At 44.6% G+C, this 22689-nt stretch overlaps 1 protein-coding gene across 3 annotated transcripts in view; it reads right to left on the bottom strand.

The window, feature by feature from the left end:
• Positions 1 to 22689, bottom strand: part of Fgd6 (FYVE, RhoGEF and PH domain containing 6) — a 109361-nt gene that overhangs the window by 12540 nt on the left and 74132 nt on the right. For all 3 annotated transcript variants that reach the window (XM_030244876.1, NM_053072.3, XM_006513214.3), the window contains 6 exons: positions 12297 to 12347; positions 9503 to 9561; positions 9185 to 9256; positions 7842 to 7910; positions 7168 to 7251; positions 5352 to 5431 (listed from right to left, as the gene is read on the bottom strand). In XM_030244876.1, coding sequence (XP_030100736.1) covers positions 5352 to 5431; positions 7168 to 7251; positions 7842 to 7910; positions 9185 to 9256; positions 9503 to 9561; positions 12297 to 12347 — 415 coding nt within the window. The remainder of the gene's footprint in view (positions 1 to 5351; positions 5432 to 7167; positions 7252 to 7841; positions 7911 to 9184; positions 9257 to 9502; positions 9562 to 12296; positions 12348 to 22689) is intronic.

The following is a 22689-nucleotide window of genomic DNA, read 5'->3' as shown; positions in this document are numbered from 1 at the left end:
CTCTCCCATGGAAGCTCTCTCACTTTCCAACTCTCTCTCTCCCCTCTCTGTTTCTCACTCCCCAGCTCCCACCCTCCTTAGCCCTGGCCATGTCCAGTTACTGGCCATGTTCAGTCTGCTTCTTTCTCTGCTCTGGACTGATACCTCTGGCGGTTCCTTGAACCCCTTCCCCCTCTCCATCATCTATAACAGAAACCTTCCTAAATCACGGAGACTGACGGTCATGTAGACCCCTCTCACATATCTGGTGCCAAACCCCTCACATCTCCTAAGGGATGGACCATTTGCTTCTGCTGGCTTCTGCTCTAACTGCTTGTCCCTCCGTGCCTACTCAATGAGTGCCCTCTGCCCCCTGTAGCAAGGCTCTCTGCTCCTCCGGCCTCCTAGGCCCTCTTGGGTGCCCACCACATAGAAAGGCTCTGCCTCTCATTGCTCACTGGGGTCTGCTGTATGCTTCTCCACTGTGAGTCAGGGCACTCCTGCAGCCAGTCCCCATCCCCTCTATTGGAATTCTCTCTCTCTGGAAAGGTGATGATCCAGGATCCTTTCCCACCAGTGTCTTGGCTCATTCCTGGGGCTTGATTCACTTGCCTTCTTAATCTCTTTCCTCCTTGGACTTAAAGATTTCATTAAAGCTCTGCCTTACGGTGAATAGCTTGGCCTCAGTACAGCTCAATGGTCAAAAACTGGTACACTCAATTTCCAAATTCTCTCAGATTTTTAATGATTTTTGCACCATACACACACACACACACACACACACACACACACACACACACACACACACACATACACACACACACATACACACACACAATCTCCCAAATCGCTTATCTTTAAATTTTCTCTGCTTTCCACTCTTAAGAATCTCTTATTTCTAAGAACTTCTTTGCTCTTTGCTTCTACCCCCCCCCAAAAAAACTCTCAAGATTATGTAAACATGCTATATATCAAGATTTGTTACTCATTGGGTGTGGTTCAAAAAATCAGTCAAGTCTGTAACAAAGTTAGCTTAAAACTTGTAACAAAAAGTATTGATAGTTAAAAAATATATTTATATATTGAGTATATAAATATAAAATATATAAGGAATATATATTTATATATAAAAATACATTTTAACTATCAACCCTTTTTATTGAAGATTACATTTGGTTGTGTGTATGTATGTGTGTGTGTATATATATATATATATATATATATATATATATCTTAATTTGCTACAAAATAACTGTTTGTAGCTTGAGTTCAACTCTTATTTTTAAAATAGATCCTCTACAGCATATTATATATGTAACTTGTTTATGAACAACAAATGTTTGGTGACTGGGGTTGATAAATATCTATGGTCTACTCAGGCCAGCAGAAAGTAACTTATAGAGGTCTAGCCACTTCGTCTTTGCTTACTTTGCTAAGTTTTAGCTACCTGAGGTAAGCTGCGTCATGCACAGAGCTGTGATATCATGTAAAGGCACACTGTGAAAGGGTCAGGAAGACGAGAGAGTGTGAGGTGACAGGAACCTGTTTTTAGCAGCATAAACCATAAGCTGAAGAAGGAAACAAGGGGAACTGCCTGCGTTGTGAGGGCTCCCAACTATGCATCCGCCAAGTTTTGCTCCAATTCCTGTCACCAACCATTGTCCTCAACCCACCTCAGATGTGAACAGGCTGAGGAGAGGCCTTCCTAGAACAGGCCATCCTTATTTTGCATCTTTCAACTACGACGCTGGCTAATTCCCATTCATTATTTGTATGCAGACAGTTATGAAGTCATTTAAAATTTGTTTTGCATATTCCAAATGTCCTGGCAAACTTTGGGTAATATAAATATGTAAATCTGTACATATTCTGTAAGGGAAAGAGGAAGAAAAGAGACTGACTCTGACAGTCAGCAAATCCACCACAATGGGAGGATAACTGTAAAGAAATCTCTGTGTTTCTTGAATCATGATATTATAGGACACAAAGTGACCTGGCAACTACAGCTGGATTTAAAATTCTTTAGAAAGCTGTAAAACAAGAAAGTTGGTGGCAGTCTTGGTTTTTGCAGCTCATAGTATTATTGTGCTATTCACTCTGAGTTGAAGTATAAATAGTTCTATCGTAACAAGATAAAAACAAACAAAACTCCACCATGACCGGGAGATGTGGGCACCGAGTACTGATTTTTGGTTGTTTTTGGCTTCTTCTCCCTTTGCAGGGTTGAAGATCAGTCCTAGGGCCTCAGAAATCCCAGACCAAGTACTCTCTCTCTTTACCACTGCTCTACTACAGCCCTAGCTCCTTCATAACTGTAGGAGACACTAGAACACTTGCCTTTCCCATAACAATATACTTGTGATAAATACCACTTATATTAATTCATATTTGTTGAAAATTTTACAAATGGTATTTAAAAATGAATATATTCCCCAAATTTTCATAATATAAAGAATAAAAAAATAACACTTTTCTTTCTAAACCAAATGAAATCTGCCTGTTACTTCTACTGTCCTAACATTATTGCCAAAGATGGCTGCCAAGCTCAGCCAACAGAACTAAATACTTCACAAATATCATCATTTCTCATTGTTAGAGCCCATGGGATACTCATAGATTTATTCTGATTTCTACCTGTTACACTCTGAGATATTGCCACCGTGCATATAGGTAAGGAACTGGGGGACAGTAGTGCTAGACACTGGCTTTGTAGACGGCAAGTTATTGAGTCATGAGCTGACATGAGACCCAGGTGTCGTAAAGGGCTGAACCTTCACTACTGAGTTGGCACCGTCTGCCATGCTCCCTGAAGAGCTACACCATAAGAACAGACTCTCGGACTTGCAGGCAAACAGTCATGAATCATCAACAGCTCTCCTTCCACTGCCAGCTCTTTGCTCGAAAGAACTGAGAACAGAGAGGCAGATGGCTAATTTGAGAACTGCTGTTGGCTTTGTTTGGAGTCCCGGGAGCATGCGGAATGTGATTTGACTGTGCAAATCATGTCACATATGCTGTTCTTTTGTTTAATCATTCCTGGCGCTCTCTTGTGTGGGCTTCTGCCAAGACTGTGTTTACCAGCTCTTGATAGCACATTTCTTACAGACCACACACAGTTGCCTGAAGCATCCACCGCTGACATCCTAAGGCCTTTTGTAGCATGAGTAGTGAAAGAATCCACATCTTCCTTAGACTGGACACACAGGCTGAGAACTTTGTTTTTGTAGCATATTTTATATGATAGGCTTTATTTTATATAGCATCTACAGAAGGCACATTTCTGTCAAGCAAAATTATTTTCTTCTCATTGCAATGAGTTGCAGAGGAAGAGAGGAAGAGAGAGGGAAGAGAGAGAGAGAGAAAGAGAGAGCGAGAGAGAGCTGTCTAATCAAAGGGACATCTGGTACATCAGACCTTGCCACACCAATGTTGGTGCTGACTGTAAGGTGCAATGCTGATGTTTAAAGACAACATTACTGTGACTCTCCCGAGTTACATTTACTGGGTGATGGTTATAGGTTAGGGACTAAGATGTAAACCACACACACATATCTGTTTTAGCTAAGGGCTCACACCTTACGGTGGTGAGGAAGTACTCAGCATATAATGCACACGTAGAAGGGGGCACTGCTCTGTACCGGGGGCAGGGCAAGCCTGCAGAGGGGCTGACAGGACCTGAAGGATTGCAAGTGTCCCACAGGGACCTGCCATCTCTCTGTGCAACTTCATTCAGTCTCATAGGTTCTGGTCTTCTTCCTAGATGACGGCATTCACACACACACACACACACACACCCACACCCGCACACGCACACGCACACGCACCCACACACACGCACACGCGCACACGCACACACACGCGCACACGCACACGCACACGCACACACACGCACACACACACACACACACACACACACACACCCCCAGGCTCAGTGGTGGTTACAGTGCTGCTAGGCAAGTATGAGGACCCACGTATCACGCACAGCGTTCCAGACACTTCTACTCTAGTTCCAATGGAACTGACGCCCTCTTCTGTCTTCCTTGTGTGAATAGCTGCACATGTTTGCATATACGCACACAGGTACACAATACTCGCACACACAGACACACACACACACACACACACACACACACACACACACACACACATCCTTACTTATAAAATGCAGAAGGTCACTGAAAGACTGAATGTAGAGTTGCCACAAACTTTCAGTTCATGGACTATACAATCTTGAAGTGGGAGTGGTGGCACTTGGCTATAATCCCAAAACACGGATGATGGAGGACTGCTAATAATTTGGGGCCAGCTAGGTCACATAAGGAGCTCTGGCCTCAAAACAAACAAGTTAAAGCACACAGTGTCTGCAGAGTACTATGAATCACATTATAGTGAGCTATGCTTGTGTGAGCCATATAACTTTTGAGACTGGGACTCAGTTAAGGGCTGGCCTCAAAGTCACTATGTAGAGGATAATGGTCTTGCATGGCTGTAAGCATGTGTCATGAAGCCCAGCCCTTATGACCTGTTCTCATCACTCATAAGTCACTGGAAGTTTCATTTTGAGGTAATCTGATATCAAACACCCCAGTAACAACAGACACAAAAGTGGAAACTTTGATTTTTACTCTGGATTTGTTAGCTGTCTTAAGAGAGCAACTCCACATTTTTGTCAGTTGGTGTCCACATTTTTAATGCGATAACTGTCATAGGCAATGAACCTTAAAGGACACATGAAATCTTTCCATTACAGTATAAAGCAGTTAGTGTTCGTAAAACTATGTGCTAAACTATACAAATATTTGAAGTACATTTAAAAAGTGATCAGCATAACACGTTCCAGTATCATTATCTAGAGGCACACGGCTATTTTTGTGTTTCTAGCACATTCTTGTATGAGCTCTGTTGTGTGCTGGACAGTGGAGAGTACGCTTGTGGGTAAGCAGTTCTAGAAAAGAGAAAATGTCTAGAAGTTGACCTAAATGTTAAAAGTAAACTTATAGAAACTATCTGAGCAAGCTATATTGACAAAATGTCATTTCTTTTTGGTTGGTTGGTTGGTTTTGGCTTTTTTCCAGAAGGGTTTCCTCTGTGTAGCCCTGGATGTCCTAGAACACACTATGTTGACTGTTGGGATTAAAGCTGTGTGCCACCACTGCCCAACCAAAATGTCATTCCAACAAATGTGCGTGTGTGTGTGTGTGTGCGTGCGTGTGAGTGTATGTGAATATGTGATGATGACCACACACATGAGCACACACACACAGTTATGTGAGCATGCACACGCACACACACACACACACACACACACACACACACACACACACACACACACACACACACACACACATTCTCTCTCACATGCTGACACTTACCTAGCTGAGAGGATGAAAGAACGCTCTACACTTTCAATCTTTAACTCGTTCTGATATGCCTCCTGGGTAGGTTTTCTGACCTGGAAGAAGGTACAAATACCTGACAAACTCATCATGCTACAAATCTGACATATGCACAGTAGCTGGAGCTGTCCAGACCCCTGGATCCTGACGCACACCGCCAGTCTCCTCACTTAGCTTTATCTACTACCACCTCTGCCATGGACTCTACATTCTGGACAGACTCAAATGCCCACGGGCAGCTGCTTCCTCATCTCCAAGCCTGAGGTCGGAATATCCACTCTGTCTGCAGGATCCCTTTTCCCAGTGTCCCAGCATGTCGGTCTCTAATTCATACCTGAAGGCTCACTGATTCTCTCTCAACTGCTGGGTTTTGCTTTCTGTTATATTTTGGAAAGGGTCTCACTAAGGAGCACCTGTCATTTCTCAGGTGTCTACCAAAAGCAGCACACCAGTCCCTTTACCACACCTATTAAATAAGGCATGCTCTTCTCAACTACGGGGGCTCACACCAGTGACCTCGGCATTCAAGAAGATGAGACAAAAGATTGTCTTGATTACCAAGTTAACCTGTGCTACAGAGTAGACTCTATCTCACAACACCATAAAAGGCTTGGTTCGGTTGCTCACATCCATGATTCCAGCATTTGGGAGGTCTTGGCAGGAGGATAAGGAGTTCAATGCCAGCCCTGGCCACATAGGTCAGACAGGGTAATAAAATAAAAGCACGGTCCTAAGCGAGCCTTTAGAAAACACCCCTGTGATGGACTGAAAGTCAGACGCCACAGACTCACACGGAGTGGCATTATTGGAGGTGTGGCCTTGTTGGAGGAAGTGTGTCACTAGCTAGGGTTGTGCTTTGCAGTTCCAGAAGCTCAAGCCAGGCCCAGTGTCACTCTCTTCCTGCCAATCCAGCCGTAGAACTCTCTACTCTCCAGCACTATGTCTGCCTGCATGCTGCCATGCTTCCTGCCATGATGACAAGAGACTAAACCTCTGAACCTGTAAAAGTTACAGTGGTCCCGGTGTCTCTCAAGAGCTATAGAAAGCCTAACTAAGACTATCCCCTCCCTACAGAAACACATGTATTTATATTTGAGATGTTAGTCCTACTGTGCAGAAACACATACATTTATATTTGAGATGTTAGTCCTACTGTGCTGCCGTAGGTCATCTTGAGCTTCCCAACTCAAAGCATCTTCCTATCTCAGTCTTCTGTGTGCTGGAGGTTAAAGGCATAGACCACTAACCTGTCTGGCTATCAATCTACCTACCTACCTTTTTTGGGGTTCCATTTAAGCAGTCTCAAGTAGCTGAAGCTAGCCTAGAACTTGTTATATCGTTGAGAAAGCCCCTGTGCCCCTGACCCCCTTGCCTCCTCCTCCTAGGGGGTGAGATTGAAAGTACATGCTGCCACAGTAGTCTTGAACTCCTAGAAACGTTCACTGTGCCTTTACAGTGATTGCTATGACTCTGCATTTATTATGTCTCCATTACTGCAAAGTCTTGGGGCACAGGGAGGTTTGAGATGAAGCAGAGACAAACTGAATCACCCTTTAATTCATCCACATATTTTTAAAATTAAATTGGTTATTATTTTTGCTTATAGTAGTTCTCAATAACTCTTCCTTGGATGAATTCACACAAGAGTAAACCCCTGACAGGAATGAGCAGACGACGCGTCATCAGGAGCAAACAGAAACAGAAAGGTGAGGGGCACAGGAGAGACGACTACCCCGGGGATTCGCTTCTACAGATGTTTGGGTAAATGGAAACCGTAGAGACGCACACAGACCTTCATTCCAGCCAGCGAGAGCATGTTGTTCAGTTTGTACATCCCAGACTGCATGGGTGTGGTGTAGAGAAGAGCATCGTTAAACTGAAAGGAGAAACAGAGCTTAAGACCACGTACACAGCCGACTTCAGCAACGAAGATACTGGAAACACACCATTGAGGTCCCCCATCAGGAACTTCATCTGTGCTTGCCTGTTTCCCCTGGTTATATCCTGAATCTTAACACCTAGTCATTCGGTGACTCACAGGCAACCAAGGTGCCCCAGGGTTTAGTTACTGTGTGGTGGGTGCTTTGTCAGCTGAGCCTGCTTATGCTGGAATCGGCTTCGTTGGTAACGACCAAATGACCTTCCTATTCCTGTTTCATTTCCATGTACTACTAGAGATTTAATGTTTTGTGGATTTAAAGCACACTGAAGAGTTACAATCGCCTGAATAAACACCTGACTAAAACAATCCTTCCAAATATAAAATGAAATAAGCTACATACTAAGAGGAAAAAAATTCTGATCAAGTATCATAACATATCTCATCAATTGCTATGCTTGACACAAGCAAACGGCTACCCCAAACCACCACTCAGCTGCTATGTGAGTGCACTCAGCTCATGGGTTACATGCATGCCTTCCACTATGCAATGGCCTGGACTCGGCAGACCACACAGAGCCTCTTACCAGGAAAAACATCCGGGGCTGCATGACTTTCCGAGACAGCTTCATCAGGGTGCCTTCTTTAAGAAAAACCTAGTTCAACCAAGCAAGCACCAGGTTAGTTCTACCATCACCACAGAACGACAATAAACACAGAATTTCTGCTCAACCTTCTCCCTGAACTATTTTTGTGGGAGGCAGGGAGACACTTTGTGACTTTTATGGTCATGATCTCTTTTTAAGCCCTAATACCGATTTAGAAATAAGACTTAAAAGGGGGGGGGGGAGGGACCTAGAGAGAGGCCTCAGTGGATAAAATTACTGGTTGCTATTGCAGAGGATAGCTCTCAACTGCCTGTAACTCTAGTTCCTGGAGATCTGACGCGCTCTTCTGGCCTCTGAGGGTACTGCAGGCACGTGGTGTCCATTATACACACATAAGCAAAACACTTATATGCATAAAATAGAAATTGACAAGTATTTTTAAGAGGACAAGAGGGGGATGGTTTGCTCAGCTGACAAGATATGCATACCTAGCATGTGTTAACTTCTGGGTTCGATTCTCAGCATTTAATAAGACAGGCATGGGGTGGAGTGCCCTTCTGTAGTTTTAGCACTTGGGAAGTTCAAGGCTAGCCTTGATTATGTAAGACTGTCTCAAAAAAGATGAAAGGGGGCCAGTGGGATGGCTCAGTGGGTAAAGGTAACTGCTGCAAAGCATGATGACCTGAGTTCAATTCCTGAGCCCTACGTGGTCGGAGAGAGCCCTCCCAACCACTGTCCTTTCTCACTCTAACACACACACACACACACACACACACACACACACACACACACACACACACACACTAATTATAAAGAAAATTTAAAAAGAACTCAGGTATAACAATCAGTCTCGTACGTCCTGTATCGGCCCCAGAAGTTACTCTATAACTGACGCCATTGCCTGTGTTCTTGATCTGCAGCACACCCAATGACCTGCCAGTCAGCGTGCGGCTTCCTGAGCTCATTTCTTAGACCACTTCTGTGCTCTCTGAGGAGAATCAAAACAGCAATCTTTTTCCCTTCCAGGCCTCAAGACTGTCAATGACATTGCCTTAGAAGCTGTGTGAGTTCAGTTGGTATTGCACAATCAAATGATCCCATTAAATGACTCTATGGGAGCTCCATGGGGTCCTCTGCCTCTCTCCTGATTGAATTGGACTGCTTGTCATTGTGACTTACATCATTCTGTTTTGAATGGATAAAGCGATGCATATTAGGTCACTGAAGAGTAACATAACTTACTTTCAGAAGTAGAATAAAAATAGCTACAGACCGTGCCCAAGCAGTGTAGGAAACTGCAGGGGGCATTCTGAGACGCTTACCCGCCCGGGTTGCACAATTTCATGGTGTCCACTTAAGCTGTACTGAATCTGCATGAGCTTCTGAAAGTTGTCCTACAGGAGAGAAGGCAGAGCACATGAAGGCTAGCCCTCCAGCTTCCACGGTGTAGTGAAGGCTAGCCTTCCAGCTTCCACAGTGTAGTGAAGGCTAGCACTCAAGCTTCCACGGTGTAGTGAAGGCTAGCCTTCCAGCTTCCACAGTGTAGTGAAGGCTAGCACTCCAGCTTCCACAGTGTGGTGAAGGCTAGCCCTTCAGCTCCTACAGTGTAGGGAAGGCTAGCCTGGTTTCCAGATACTTACCCCTTGCTTCATGGTGTCATTGGCATGGTTAGCTACCTCTATGACAACAGCCAGGGCATCTAAAATATGCAATAAGAGAAAGGGCATCTGGTTGTTACGAAGGAAGCAGAGTCTAACATTAACCAGTCCAGCTGACAAAAGTCCTACTACACAGTAACTAAACTGGGGAGGAACTTGGTTGCCTGAGAGTAGCCAGAACTACAGACATGAAGACTGAGTAGCCAGACATTAAGATTCAGTGAGGGTAGAACCAGGGGAAACAGGCAAAAACAAAACAAACAGACAAAATGTGCAACCTTATCACTGCCATGGAAGGAAGCAAGGGTGTCTTTATATAGCAATCCCCACCATAGGCCAGAACTTATGCGCCTGACACTATCTCCCCCGCCATCCTCACGGTCACCCTGGATACGCCCATCTCTCTGGCTTGCTGCAATCTGTAGTGAGCAGGGCTGAGAACCTTAGGACTGAGAGGATGGAAGATAAAAGAAGCTGCTGTTGGTCACCTGATGCTAAACCTTCTGGCTCCATGCCATCTCCACAGAGATGCTGACAACCCCTTCTAGCAATGAAGACATACTTGTTTCACTTCCCTTCACCCCGGTCCAGTCCAGCCCACAGCTGCCCTCCACACCATCTACTCCCTGCTTCTGACCACACAGTGCATCTATCTCACTCAGGTGCCGGTAGATGGTTTCCACGGATCAAGATCCTCCATCTCAGACTCTTTACCTACTTCATCTACAGCATCATTGATAATTTCCTTAAAGACAGAAATCTTGAGACATGGGTCAGAGGCTCGGGGCTCTGTTTATCAAGATCACTGTAATAAGGATTAGAGAGGGGTGTCCAAGGGAATAAACCAAGCCTAGTACATGCTTAGTGAATGCTGTACTGGTGACCCATAACCTCAGGTCTTCTGGCTTTCTCTTCCCAAGACAGACTTGGGCCAGCAACACCCACTCTTCCTCTGCCCACTCAAGTTCATCTTCAGTCCTGCCTTTTCCTAAGCCAAAATTCTTGCCTCTACAACTGTAATATTTCCTCTTTCTAAATGACTCAGTTCAGCTCAGGGTACCCGGACTCTCATGCTATCTCCTCTATTATTTATTTTGATGGAGATGTTAATTTCTTCATCATCTAGACTACAGAGGACATAAAATATCATTGCAGGCAACCTCAAACTTTTCTTTTAAATAAAATGCTAGAGTAACTCTGGGCAGTGGGTGTTGTTCAGTGGTAAAGCCTTTGCTCAGCCTGTGTCCTGAACTGAATTTACATTATCATAAACAATAAAATTACATCAAAGAAACTAAGCCAGGAATAGAGACACAGGCCTTGGCACTTAAGAGGATCATGAGTTCAAGGCCACTGTGCCTCAAAACAAAATAGCAAGACCTGGTGGCAAATACACATAAGTAGGGCGCTTTGGTGGGAGGATTAGGAGTTCAAGGTCATCCTTGGCGACACGGCAACTTTTAAGTCAACCTATACTATAATTGTAAACTTTGTTTTAAAAGACCAAGCCAAGTCAACAAAAGATAAAACAATGAAACACAAATGGGAGAGATCGGAGACATAAAGTCACTATGAGGCAACGATTCTGAATCTCTGAAACTGGCTTTGAAACAAGTGCCTTTTGTTTTTAAATTTTATTTTATGAGTGTTCTGCCTGCATGTGTATGTGCACTGTGTGTATGCCTGGGGCCTGCAGAGGCTGGACAAGGACATCAGATGCCCTGGACCTGAAGTTATGGATGGCTCCGAGTCAGCACATGGGTGCTGGGAACTGAACTCGGGTCCTCTGCAAAAACAAGAGCTCTTAACTGCTGAGCTGCACCTCCGGCCCCCAGGCTCACTCAGGTTCAAAATCTGAAGATCCACAGAATACATAAGAATATGCCCAAAATTCAAACATTGATGGGGTGGACGCGGACTTGTTTAATGAATGTCTGAAGACACAGAGGCAAGCCTGGAAGAGCGTATGAACGGAAAGCCCAATCAGCTTTAGTCTGAGCTGGAGAGGCAGGAAGAAGGCACAGAGAATACACTTCCTTGTGCTGTGTAGGCTATTTTCCTTACTAAAAAGGCCAGCTATGGAGGCATGTGGGTGTGATTCTCAAACCTGAGGAGATCTTGGGCTGAGGTCAGCTTGTAGGACATTGTAAAATCTTGTCGCCAAGAAGTGCACGTGTGTGGGGAGGGCTTGAGGTGTAAAAGGGGCGAAGGTAGTGAGCCTCCAGCAATAAATGTTCTCCCAACAAGAGGCTATTTTAGATTTTTATCCTTCTATGGGTTGCTTTGCCTATAGTCAGGGGTCAAGCTGTAACCCCGGGCTAGCCTTGGACTCTTGGTAATCCTCCTGTCCTAGCTTCCCAAGTACTAGGATTGCGTTTGTTTGTCACCGTGCCTGGCTTAAACTTCATCCTTGACCTCTAGTTTAGTCACTTCATGGGAGTGTTTTCAAGTGTGAAATGACCTCACCCATCATCTGGTTCTGAAAGACAGAGAAACGGACATCTCCAGATTGAATCCACCACAGCGGAGTGACAAGGAAGAGGCTTCCAGATCAGGCCAGGCCGGCCCACTGCCCCGGAGGGCCAGCCCATGGGTCTTCCTCGACTGCTATCACCTGCCTGGGGCAGCACAATGCCAGGCTTCCCGGTAATAGTTTCAGCTGCCTGAGGGAACTTTTTAAAAGGAGCTTCCTATATGGGCTCTGTTCTCAGTTTGTTTTCCCTTTACAGGTCTAAGTAAATATAATACAAACACTGAGGCTGCAGAGGGGAGTTACCTTGGGTGTCTCTGTGATCTACAGAGTCTTCTAGAAGGTTCTTTAAGTAATCTAGAAAAGAAACAAACCGAGTGTTTAGAACAATGCAGTGCACACAACCCCTAACTCATCTCTTTAATTGGATACTTCAGTTTTACATTTTGCCTAACTCTGGAAGAACAAAGCCCCAAGATCAGGCATGTAGAAAGACTATAAAAGAGAGTGGCTCTCAACCTTCATAAAGCCATGGCCCTTTAATACATCACACTGTGGTGACCCCAAACTATACATTATTTTCATTGCTATTTTGTAACTATAATTTTGCTGCTGATTTGAGTCATAATACAAATCTCTGTGTTTTTCAGTAGTCCTAGATGACCCCTGTGAAAGGGTCATTTAACCCCAAAGAGGGTGAGACCCACAGGCTGAGAACCACTGCGTTAGGCTAAGAACTGAGCAGGGCCTGGAACACACAGCTCTTCCCTCACCCTGAACAGAAGCCGACGGGAGGAGGATCCAATGCCTGAGGCCAGCACACCCTGAGCTACAGAGACAACTTGCCACACAAAACAAACAAAAACCATGCAAAGAAGACGGTGTGGGGGCTGGTGAGATGGCTCAACAGGTAAGAGCACCCGACTGCTCTTCTGAAGGTCCTGAGTTCAAATCCCGGCAACCACATGGTGGCTCACAACCATCCGTAACGAGATCTGACTCCCTCTTCTGGTGTGTCTGAAGACAGCTACAGTGTACTTACATATAATAAAAAATAAATAAATCTTTAAAAAAAAAAAAAGAAGACGGTGTGTCATCTCAGGACTAACCCATCTCACCTAAGGCACACCAAAAATGCAATCCAGGTTGCCTAACGTTTCCTTAGTATGTTTGGTCCACCATACAGGAACCACCTTACTCTCAATACCTACTATGAAATCTCAAGGCATTAATACACCAAAGGCCCAAGAGACAGATTTTTCAATCTAATAATCTACCGATACTCAATAACCAAAGTAACTCCCCATGTGTTCTAAACCAGTGCTTTCCAAAGGCAGCTACCTCTGCCCTCGGGGGACATCTGAGAGTGTCAGGAGACATTTTCCACTATCTCGGCTAAGGGGGAAGGGTGCTACGGGTAATCTGATGGTTGGAAGTTAGGGATCTAGGTGAACAATCCTGATACAGCCTCACAGCCGATAACCCAAATGTCAATATGGCTTTGGTCGTGAAACCCTAGGCTTGATGAACATGGTACGCAAACAACAGAAACGACACAGTGTGCTATAATATGGGGAAAAGCTCTAGTTAATGAATCACTGGAAATCGAGGACACTGCCCTTGTTATCTATCTAGTTTCTTTCTTCCTATCTCACCATCCCCCACCGCATGGTCTGTTGTGTACTTTGTGTGTGTGTGTGTGTGTGTGTGTGTGTGTGTGTGTGTGTGTGTGTGTGTAAAGCAGGGTCTTGGGCATGTTCTATCACTGTCCTTCAACTGAACAGCTTCCCAGGCTCTTCTCAGACGCCCTGTCTCCTTTGAACAGGACATGACATATCAGTTACTCACTTCACGCTGCTCTCGTTTTGGAGATCCATATCCCATCACCCACTACCACACAGCAAGTCCTCTAAATAAAGGCTGACGCCAATGAACCCTAACACCAGTAGAGGTGTAGAAAACGGGAAGAGAACAGCACGTTTAAAAACTGCGTGTGTAGGACCTAGTCTCTTGTTTAACAGTATCAGGAACAGATACGCTTTCTGCCAGTAGATTCACAGGTCATGCTCACAGGCAGATATGGAAGCCTGGATGCTAGCACGGGTTTTCCAAATGTATTGACAACAGATGCACTCCAACTGCTGAACCTCCCCGTCTCTGCGATAATGACCCAAGAGCCCGTGGAGTCCGGATATGCATATTATAACTATCCATGGTGGAAATCCTTCCTTAGTGTTACATGTGACCACAGTAAGCTCCCCTGAGGCATGGCAAAGCTTCCGTCTTGCCAGGGGAAGTCACTAGAAATTTAGATCTGAAGGCATCCAAAACGCACAGGGAGGAAGGCATGCGGCTGATGATATATAAAAGAAATCACGAAGATTATTGAAATATTCTGCTTACACACTAAGCTTGACCTTCTCTCAGATTTAAAAAAAAAAAAATGCTTGTTAAGCCAGGCACAGTGGCTCATGCCTGCCACTCTAGCTCTTAGGAGCCTGAAGAAAAAGGGCTGTCTGGGGTCTAAGGCTACCCTCGATTACATGGTTGCGTTTCAGGCCAGCCTAAGCAACAGAAGGAGAGGCTCTGTCTCAGTAAGACAAGACAAGTTATTTTCACATTGACTCTACTCAGAATACATTCCATACATAAGCCATGTTTGATGAATCAGAGCTTAGCAAGCCTATGACTAAAAATGCTAGGGTCAAGACCCTATACAATGCTTCATGCCTGTAACTCCAGCACTTGGGAGGCGGGTGAATTCAAGGCTAACCTCCAGAACAGTGAGACATTGTCTCAAAAGCAAACAAAACAAATGTTAGGGTGGCCAGGAATTCATCCTTTAAAAACAACAACAACCAGTTAGTTAGTTGTATCTGTGTGAGGCACATGCATGCCACGATGAACATATGCAGGTCAGAAGACAAATTATAAGGGCCAATCTCTCTTTCTAGTATGAAGTTTTGGAACTGAACTCAGGTCATAAGGACTGGCAGTAAGTACCTTTCCCTCTGAGGCATCCTGCCACCCCAAGTTTCCTTTTTAATAGATATTCCTAACATCCAAGTGACTTCCCTTAAGCTTGTAGTTAGCTGAAGAGTCTTGATAGGAAAGCTGATTGACCTAAATGCCAGGCTCATGGCAAGTTCCTCTTCAGTTCTTGCTCATCTACATAGAAATATATTCCTAGAGAAGGAATTGCTCGTTTACCCAAGGAAAGCTTCCTGGAAGGCGTGTATTAGGAGAACCTGAACTCAGCTTCATTCGCCAGAGCCTGGTAAGCATTTAGGTTGCCTTCCTCTGGTTGGCTGTTTGGTTCGGACTAGTTAGTGTTCAAACTAGGCTGCTGGCCTACCAGCGTGAAGTTTTACAAACAGTTGAGTACAGTCACTACACAGAACATATACTAAAGGTGCTGCTACCACAAGCTATTTTTTAATGATTTATTTTTATTTCACGTGCATTGGTGTTTTGCCTGTATGAGTGTCTCTGTGAGGGCCTGGGATCCCCTGGAGACACAACAGACAGTTGTGAGCTGCCGTGTGAGTGTTGGGGATTGAACACCCGTCCTCTGGAAGAGCAGCCAGTGCTCTTGACAGCTGAGCCATCCCTCCAGCCCCGCTTCAACAAGCTAGTCATCAAGGAAGGAATGCTGCTAAGCTGGCCTTCTGCCAATTAAAAAAAAAAAAGTGACATCGGTGTCTACAATTCGACTTTGTAACTAACCTGCCAATCCGTCTACGGTCCCTTCAACAGTTATGAATCAGTCGGGGCCTCGGCAGCAGCCAGCGGAGGATGACTACTGAGAGAGAGTGAGTCAGGCAGCACTGAAACCTCCAGCTGCCCGTGACTGGCTACAGCCAGGGTGAAACCAGGAAGGGAGACCAGACAGACAACCTGCATCCTCATGGCCATTAGTTACCATCTCCTAATTAGGGCCTGGCCCTGTGGAAACCTTCACAGGAATCACGGGGCAGGAGATGATCCAGCTGCCAGGTTAGGCCTGTACCATCATGAGTTTCCTGCCCCGGCCTAAACTAATTAAGTATAAAGAGTTGTTTTTAAAAAAAAAGAAAAAGGAAAAAAAGAAACTGTTGCAAACCCCCATGAGACTATTGGTGCTCTTTTAAATCAAAACTAGGAAAGAAGAAAACCAGGAGTGGTGGTGCCTGCCTGTGACCTCAGCACTTGGAAGATGAAGATCATAAGTTGGAGACCTCATATTAAAAGCAGGGAGGGAGGGGGGAGGGAGGGAGGGGGGTCAGTCAGAGAGAGGTGTTTGGGGAGACAGAAATGAGAATTACTGGTATATAGACATCACGAAATGCACCTTTAGGCCACCAGGTGGTGCCATTGATTAATTAACTCTTGAGCACCCTGTCCCTTATCAGGAGCGTGAAACCATTGAAACACACCACAGGCAACCCCGAGGGATAGGAGAGCTACCTTTCTACTCACACAAGGCCCAAGGATTTGGGGGTGGGGGTGGGGTGGGGGTCCTAAAACACTCCATCTTCTTGAAGGTCTACATTTTCTACACCAGAGCTTCTAGTAAGCCTCACCCACTCTTAATTATCATCAACCAACTAAAAATAGAAACTACTCAGAGGTTAACCCTCAGTAAGTGTCAGTCATTGGCAGTACTCTAGAACTTACTGCCTCCAAAGGGCCAGAGTCCCGGACTGTGCTGAAAGTGGTTGGTGGCAGAGCACAGGAAATGAACTCTGGAGGAGGGTTGTTCCAGAGTCAAATGTTTCAAACTGAAGGACAAGGCTCGCTGTGTTAGTTCAGATTTCTTCTTTCCTCTATAATCTGCGATGAGTTTTGTGACACATGAAAGAACTGCAGGATCATGAGAGAGGACATCTATTCATGCAATGAGCCTGGCTTTACAAAGTCTCCAAGTTAGAAACCAGCAACTTGAAATTACCCTGGCCCTCCAAAGATCATGTCGTCTGAAATACGAAACAGAGGTCCACACGTCAGCAGTTTGGGAGAGACTCCTGCCGTTCTTTCTAAGGAATCAGAGGCTGAGATGTTTACTGGCTTTGGAAAGCCATTTGGCAACTGTTCTGCTAAAGGAGCGGAGCAATCAAATGACTCCTGACAGCATTCTGCTCATGGCTAGACAAGTGCCCTGCTCAGCCATCATCAGAGAAGCTCTCTCCTGCAGGGGATGCAAGCTAATAAAGAGAGCCACTAGTGGATGATATGCAGAGGGAGGAGAGGGAGGGGAAGGGGAAGAGGAAGGGGAAAAGGGAGGTGGGGAGACCTTAGAATACTCAATCCTCAAGTAGGAGGTCTCCATCAAATCCCTCCCTTCAGGGCTCAGGGAACTCTATAAGAGCCAGTGCAGATGGAAGGCACCAAGAAAGAAGACCTCTAGACCCAACAGGACTGATGCACATAGGACCTCAGAGGCTGTGGCAGCACACACAGGGCCCTTGCACAGGGCTGACACAGACAGGGTCCTGGGTGCTGGGGGTGGTGGTGGTGGTGGTGGTGGTTACAAGCTCCTACCCCTAGCCCAGAAGCCCAGGTTATTATCTCCAACTGATAACGGCTCACAAAGGAAGGCACACAGACTTCACTTAAGGGGCTGCCCCATGCCAAAAACAAAATAAACTCAATGGTATTTTTGGAGACAATTTTCTTTCTCTGGGCATTTTTTTGTTTTAACCTGATAGGTCTTTTGCTTACATACTACAGTTTCTGACTTTGAGTTTTATGGTATGTGTGTTTGTGTGTGTTTCGTGCTTTTTCTTTCTTTTCTTTTTTTTCTTTTCTGTTTGTTTTGTTTTACTCTAGCTTGTTTTTTTGAAGAGAGAAAAGAAGGCATGAAGTTGGGTGGATGGGGAAGATCTGGGCTGAGATCAAGGAGGGGAAAGAGTCATCAGAATATATTGCATACATTTTTTTTTCTGTTAAAGAAATTCTTACTTCCCTGCTCTAGTAATGTCCAGCCAAGGAACAACCTTGTAGCTTTTTTTTTCCAGTTCACTTTTATTTATCTTTTTTGACCCATTCATATTTATGGTGTTGGAGATCAAACCTAGGCTTCACATGTGTTAAGCAAGCATTTGACTACTAAGTCCCTATAGCACTTCTGGATATGAACAAGAATGGGGGTGGCTAGTACTATAGTATATGACAGCAATCCAGCTACTTAGGAGACTGAGACAGGAGGATTACAAAATTGAGGGACAATAACAACACCCTGTCTAGGGTAGGGACCAACCAAATTAGACTGAAAAACAAATAAACAATACACTATATAAAATAGTGTGAAACCTACTTTAATAAAATGCATTATAAGAAATTTGGTGAGTTGAATAATGAAGAAAATTTAAACCTTGACCATCTCTCTAAAATAACATATACAATATTTTTTAAATAGGTTTTCATGCAGCCCAACTTGTCCTTGAACTCCTGATCAATAAAGCTTCCACAAATATAGGTGTGTGCTACGCAGATGGATAGTCTCTCTCTCTCTCCCCCTCTCTCTCTTTCTTTCTAAAAAAGACAGTGTCTTGCTATGGAGCACAGGCTGGCCCTGAGCTTTCAATCTTCCTGCCTCAGCTTCCTGAGTGCTGGGATTATAGCTATCACTTTCGGCATGAGCACAATTTTGGATTGTTTCCTTCTGGCTTTATAAATGCCTGGTGTGTCTTGGCAATCTATTGCCTGACAGTAGTCTTAAATCTATTGTCCAGGCACAGTAGATGCTATGAGCAGCATCTTATCTCACTCCTGAAAGTTAACAGATTTGGATAAAAGGTGTAATCGTTTTAATTCTAATGCAGATCACTGTCTTGATAATCTGTCCTTTTTTTCATATTTCAAATTGCTTTTGGGGGAAAATCACTATGAAAAATTAAGATTTTGAAAAGCAATCTCAAAAGGCTGGCCATAGACTTGGTTGACCTTGAACTCGTGACCTTCCCTCTCCCACCTCCCAGGTGCTGGTATTAGGAGAAAATGCACACACTTCTCTAAAGATGCTTCTAGCAACTTAGGACTTCTAGTCTGCTGTCCGCTACACGTCCAGTCCACTCCACACGGAAGAGCAGAACCAGCTCTGCCCCCATAACCATCAAACGTAGACGGTTTCTATTCAAATGCATTCCCAGTTATACTGAGCATACAGATCGGAGCCATCTTCAGCCTGGACTAATTCTGTGAATATGTACTAGGGAAAGTGTGTCCTTTGGGTGGACATTTAGGGAGAATCCCCTAATACCATAACTGGGAGTATGTATGATAAAATCAGCTGCATCATGGGAAGGCCCGTGCAAAGTAGAAATGTGGTTATTTAACTGGAATCTGTTTGTTAAAATAGGGGACCACCCAAACTATGTCCCTTAGTACTCAGGAATTCCTAGCCAACAGCCCAGGGCCCATGAGTACTCTCTTCTGCTACTGGGCTACTGAGCCAAGTTTCCTTGCTACTCTGAAATCTGTGGATGCTTATTTCAATCCTCGTGTAAGGCAAGATGCCAAGAACCTGGACACACTGGGCTCAGATAGTGGACACTGGTGACACCGTTACTGATTAAAAGGTACCATGACCCCTAACTCTAAATCACCCATTTTTCAAATGCCACTTCTAGTCTTTAAATATGTGGCCTAGGCCTGCCGTTATAAATGTGGCATTTGTAAACTAGAAAGGGAGCCTTTATTCTATTTTATTTTATTTTATTTCTCTTGAGACTCATGGCTTAGAATGCAAGAAACACCATTCACGAGTTAAAAAGGGCTCTTTTGTGGGTGATGGTGTTTCTTATTGAGATACAGGCTCAACCTGGACCTCAACTGAGTACCTTAATACAGGGCAGAGTCAAGGAAAAAAAACCAAAAAAACCTTTCTTATCTAGCCAAGAGTTGGACGACTTTGTCCTGAGAAGGCAGCTTCAAAGGACTCATGGCCCAACCTGAACCCACATTCATGCTGTGGTGAGATCTAATGGCACGTCTTAGGATGGGTAGACCCAGCCCCGCAGCCTTCTTACACTGGTGAGGCATGCCTAGAGTACCCTGGAGAAGAGTCACATGCAAAGGGAGCCTTCGAGAGATGACTCTGAGTTTTGAAGACTCCCTTTCTTACTGAGGGAGCAATCAAGGCTGTCTGTTGATCGATTGGGAATCTCAAGGGCACAGAAAGGGCCTCTGGCACATTTAAGCCACTCTGCAGTGTAAAGGAGCTCTTGTCCACGTGTGTCCCTACCATCCTACCAACAGAACAAAGTTAGACTTAGGGAGATGAGTGTACTTCACTATGCAGCAGCCAAGTGAAGAATAAAGCAAATCTAAGTGTCAGAATGAGCTCAAGTGTAGCTGAATTTCCATGGTTTCTCCAATTGGAACACTTCCTGTGAGCCCCCACTTCTGACAAAGACTGTGAGAGAGACTCTAGTGACATATTCTGCTCACTAAATCTCTGCCAAAACAAGTCCCAGAAACAGAGGCATTTGGCTCCTTCCAGGGAATCTGGGTCAAACTTGCACTAAGGATAGAAGAATAACTTTGTAGCGATCTCCACTGGTAGAACTTGGGTTTTCTGCAACCTTGAATGGACAAAACTGAGCAAACAAACCGGCAGACTAGATTTTCACTAACCTTTATTGTTTTGTTTCTATAAAACAGGGTCTCACTCTGTGCCTCTGGCTGTCCTGGAACTAGCAAAGCAGACCAGGCTAGCCTCAAACTCAAAGATCCACCTGCTTCTGCCTCCCAGGTGCTGGGATTAAAGGCGTGAACTATCTCACCCAGCTCCATGTTCATAAACCTTGAAATGAAATAAGAGTTTCTATCTACCAGGAATCGTGGTAGTAAATCCCAGAAGTATTAACAACCTTTGTGACTTTATCACCATGGAAATCCCAGATATTTTATGACGGCTTATGGTTGAGGCAGACAACACAGAATACTGCATACTCTTACTGGCACTGGCTCTAAATTACTCCATCTCCCATCAGATACTATTTAATTCAGTACTGAAGAAGCACACTTGGCTGGGAGGATGCAATGTTCAAGGTCATCCTTGCCTACATCGGGAATCTGAGGTTGCCTGGGCCACAGGACACCATGTCTCAAAACAACAACAAAACCAGAATAGGTCTGAGTATGCAGTCCAGGTGCTAGAGCATTTGCCTAGCAAGCACAAAGCCTTGAGTCCAAGGCCCAGTACTCCATGAACCAGGCAAGGCTGCATGCTGTAATCCTAGCTCTCCAATGGGGGATAAAAACTACAATTAAGAACGATTTACAACAGCCCTGGAGCTGGACTAACTTACACAAATACTGAATGGCACTATGCCCCTATCTCACGTGGATAGAAATGCCTCCATCAAAGCTCCTGGATGTGTGAGAAAGTAAATTCTTTAAGGTATGACCATCACTCTTAATATCAAGTTGTGACCTACAGAAAGTGTTGAAATGACCTAAACAATTAGAGAGAGAGAGAGAGAGAGAGAGAGAGAGTGTGTGTGTGTGTGTGTGTGTGTGCTCGTTCTGAGACAGGGTCTTACTAGGCAACCCTGACTGGCCTAGGAATTGCTATGTAGACATGCTGGCCGCTGGTGTTCCCTAGTGCTGTGATTAAAGGTATGGGCCAGTAAGCCCGATTCAAAATGACTCTTGATGCACAGAATTGCTTTGGTTTTAAAATAAGATACTTGCTACAGGGGTTTTCAATAAGGACTTTTACCTTTCTGAGTCTGCAGCTGAGCCTGCCTGTTTCTCACATGCACAGCCTCAGAACACTGTAACACATGTTTTTAATATCCCATTGCCTACCAACATGGAAAGTCTCGGATTTCTAAAACTAGAGGGAATTAATGTCATCTCAGACAAAGGCAAAGACTACAGGAAAGAGTAATAAAGCGAATCACTAGAACAACTTTAATATAGCACAAATATTTTGAACAAGATCAAAGAAATTACGATGAATCAAAGTTCAAAGGACGGCTGTTTCCCCATAACTGTGGAAGCGGAAAAGATTTCCAGAAACATTTTAAATTACATACTTTTCAATATCCTTTCTCCTCAGTGATCCTTCCTGATTCTATTTCCTTCAATGTAATAATGTTCCCCAAATTAAAAAAAAATGCCCTTATGGAGAAAAATTCTAATATAGAATATAGGTAGAGATAAAAAAAAAGTCCGAAAAAGTCTATGAGTCATTTTCAAACAACAGAAGATGAAAAGGGATTTGGCTTTTATATTACTTACATATTTTTATGAGCATAAAAGAGCCCTTCAAAGGAAAGAGGTGACCCTTCCAAAAATCACCGGTGGCAAGATGCACACACATTTTAGGGAGAGAAGAGGGGTGCAGTGGTAACCTAAGCAGCTGACACAGCCTCCGAGAGGACGGCCTGTGAGGCAAGGGCCATTACTGCGCCGTCTGTCCGTCCTCGGTGTCCAGGACAGGGCTGGCCCTAGGAGCACATGCTGAGGGAATGACTAATGGATGAGCGACCTGAGCCTGGGAGGACACACCTCAGCAAAGGGAAGAAAGATCTGCATGAGCTGGGGCTAGAAACCGAGCTCTCTAGACTGTGGATAAGTGTGGCTTGACTTTCCTGGTATGCAAGGAAGTGCTGGGGATGCAGCTAACTGTCTGAATACCGCTGAGCAGGCCTGGGTCTTAGGTGCAATTCCTACACAAACGTAAATAGGCAAATACATTAAGTAACAA

The sequence above is a fragment of the Mus musculus genome, chromosome 10 (genome assembly GCF_000001635.26).
Source record: "Mus musculus strain C57BL/6J chromosome 10, GRCm38.p6 C57BL/6J".
Lineage (NCBI taxonomy): Eukaryota > Metazoa > Chordata > Mammalia > Rodentia > Muridae > Mus > Mus musculus.
The sequence above is the reverse complement of the archived record's forward strand: the minus strand, read 5'-3'. Positions and strand labels throughout refer to the sequence as shown.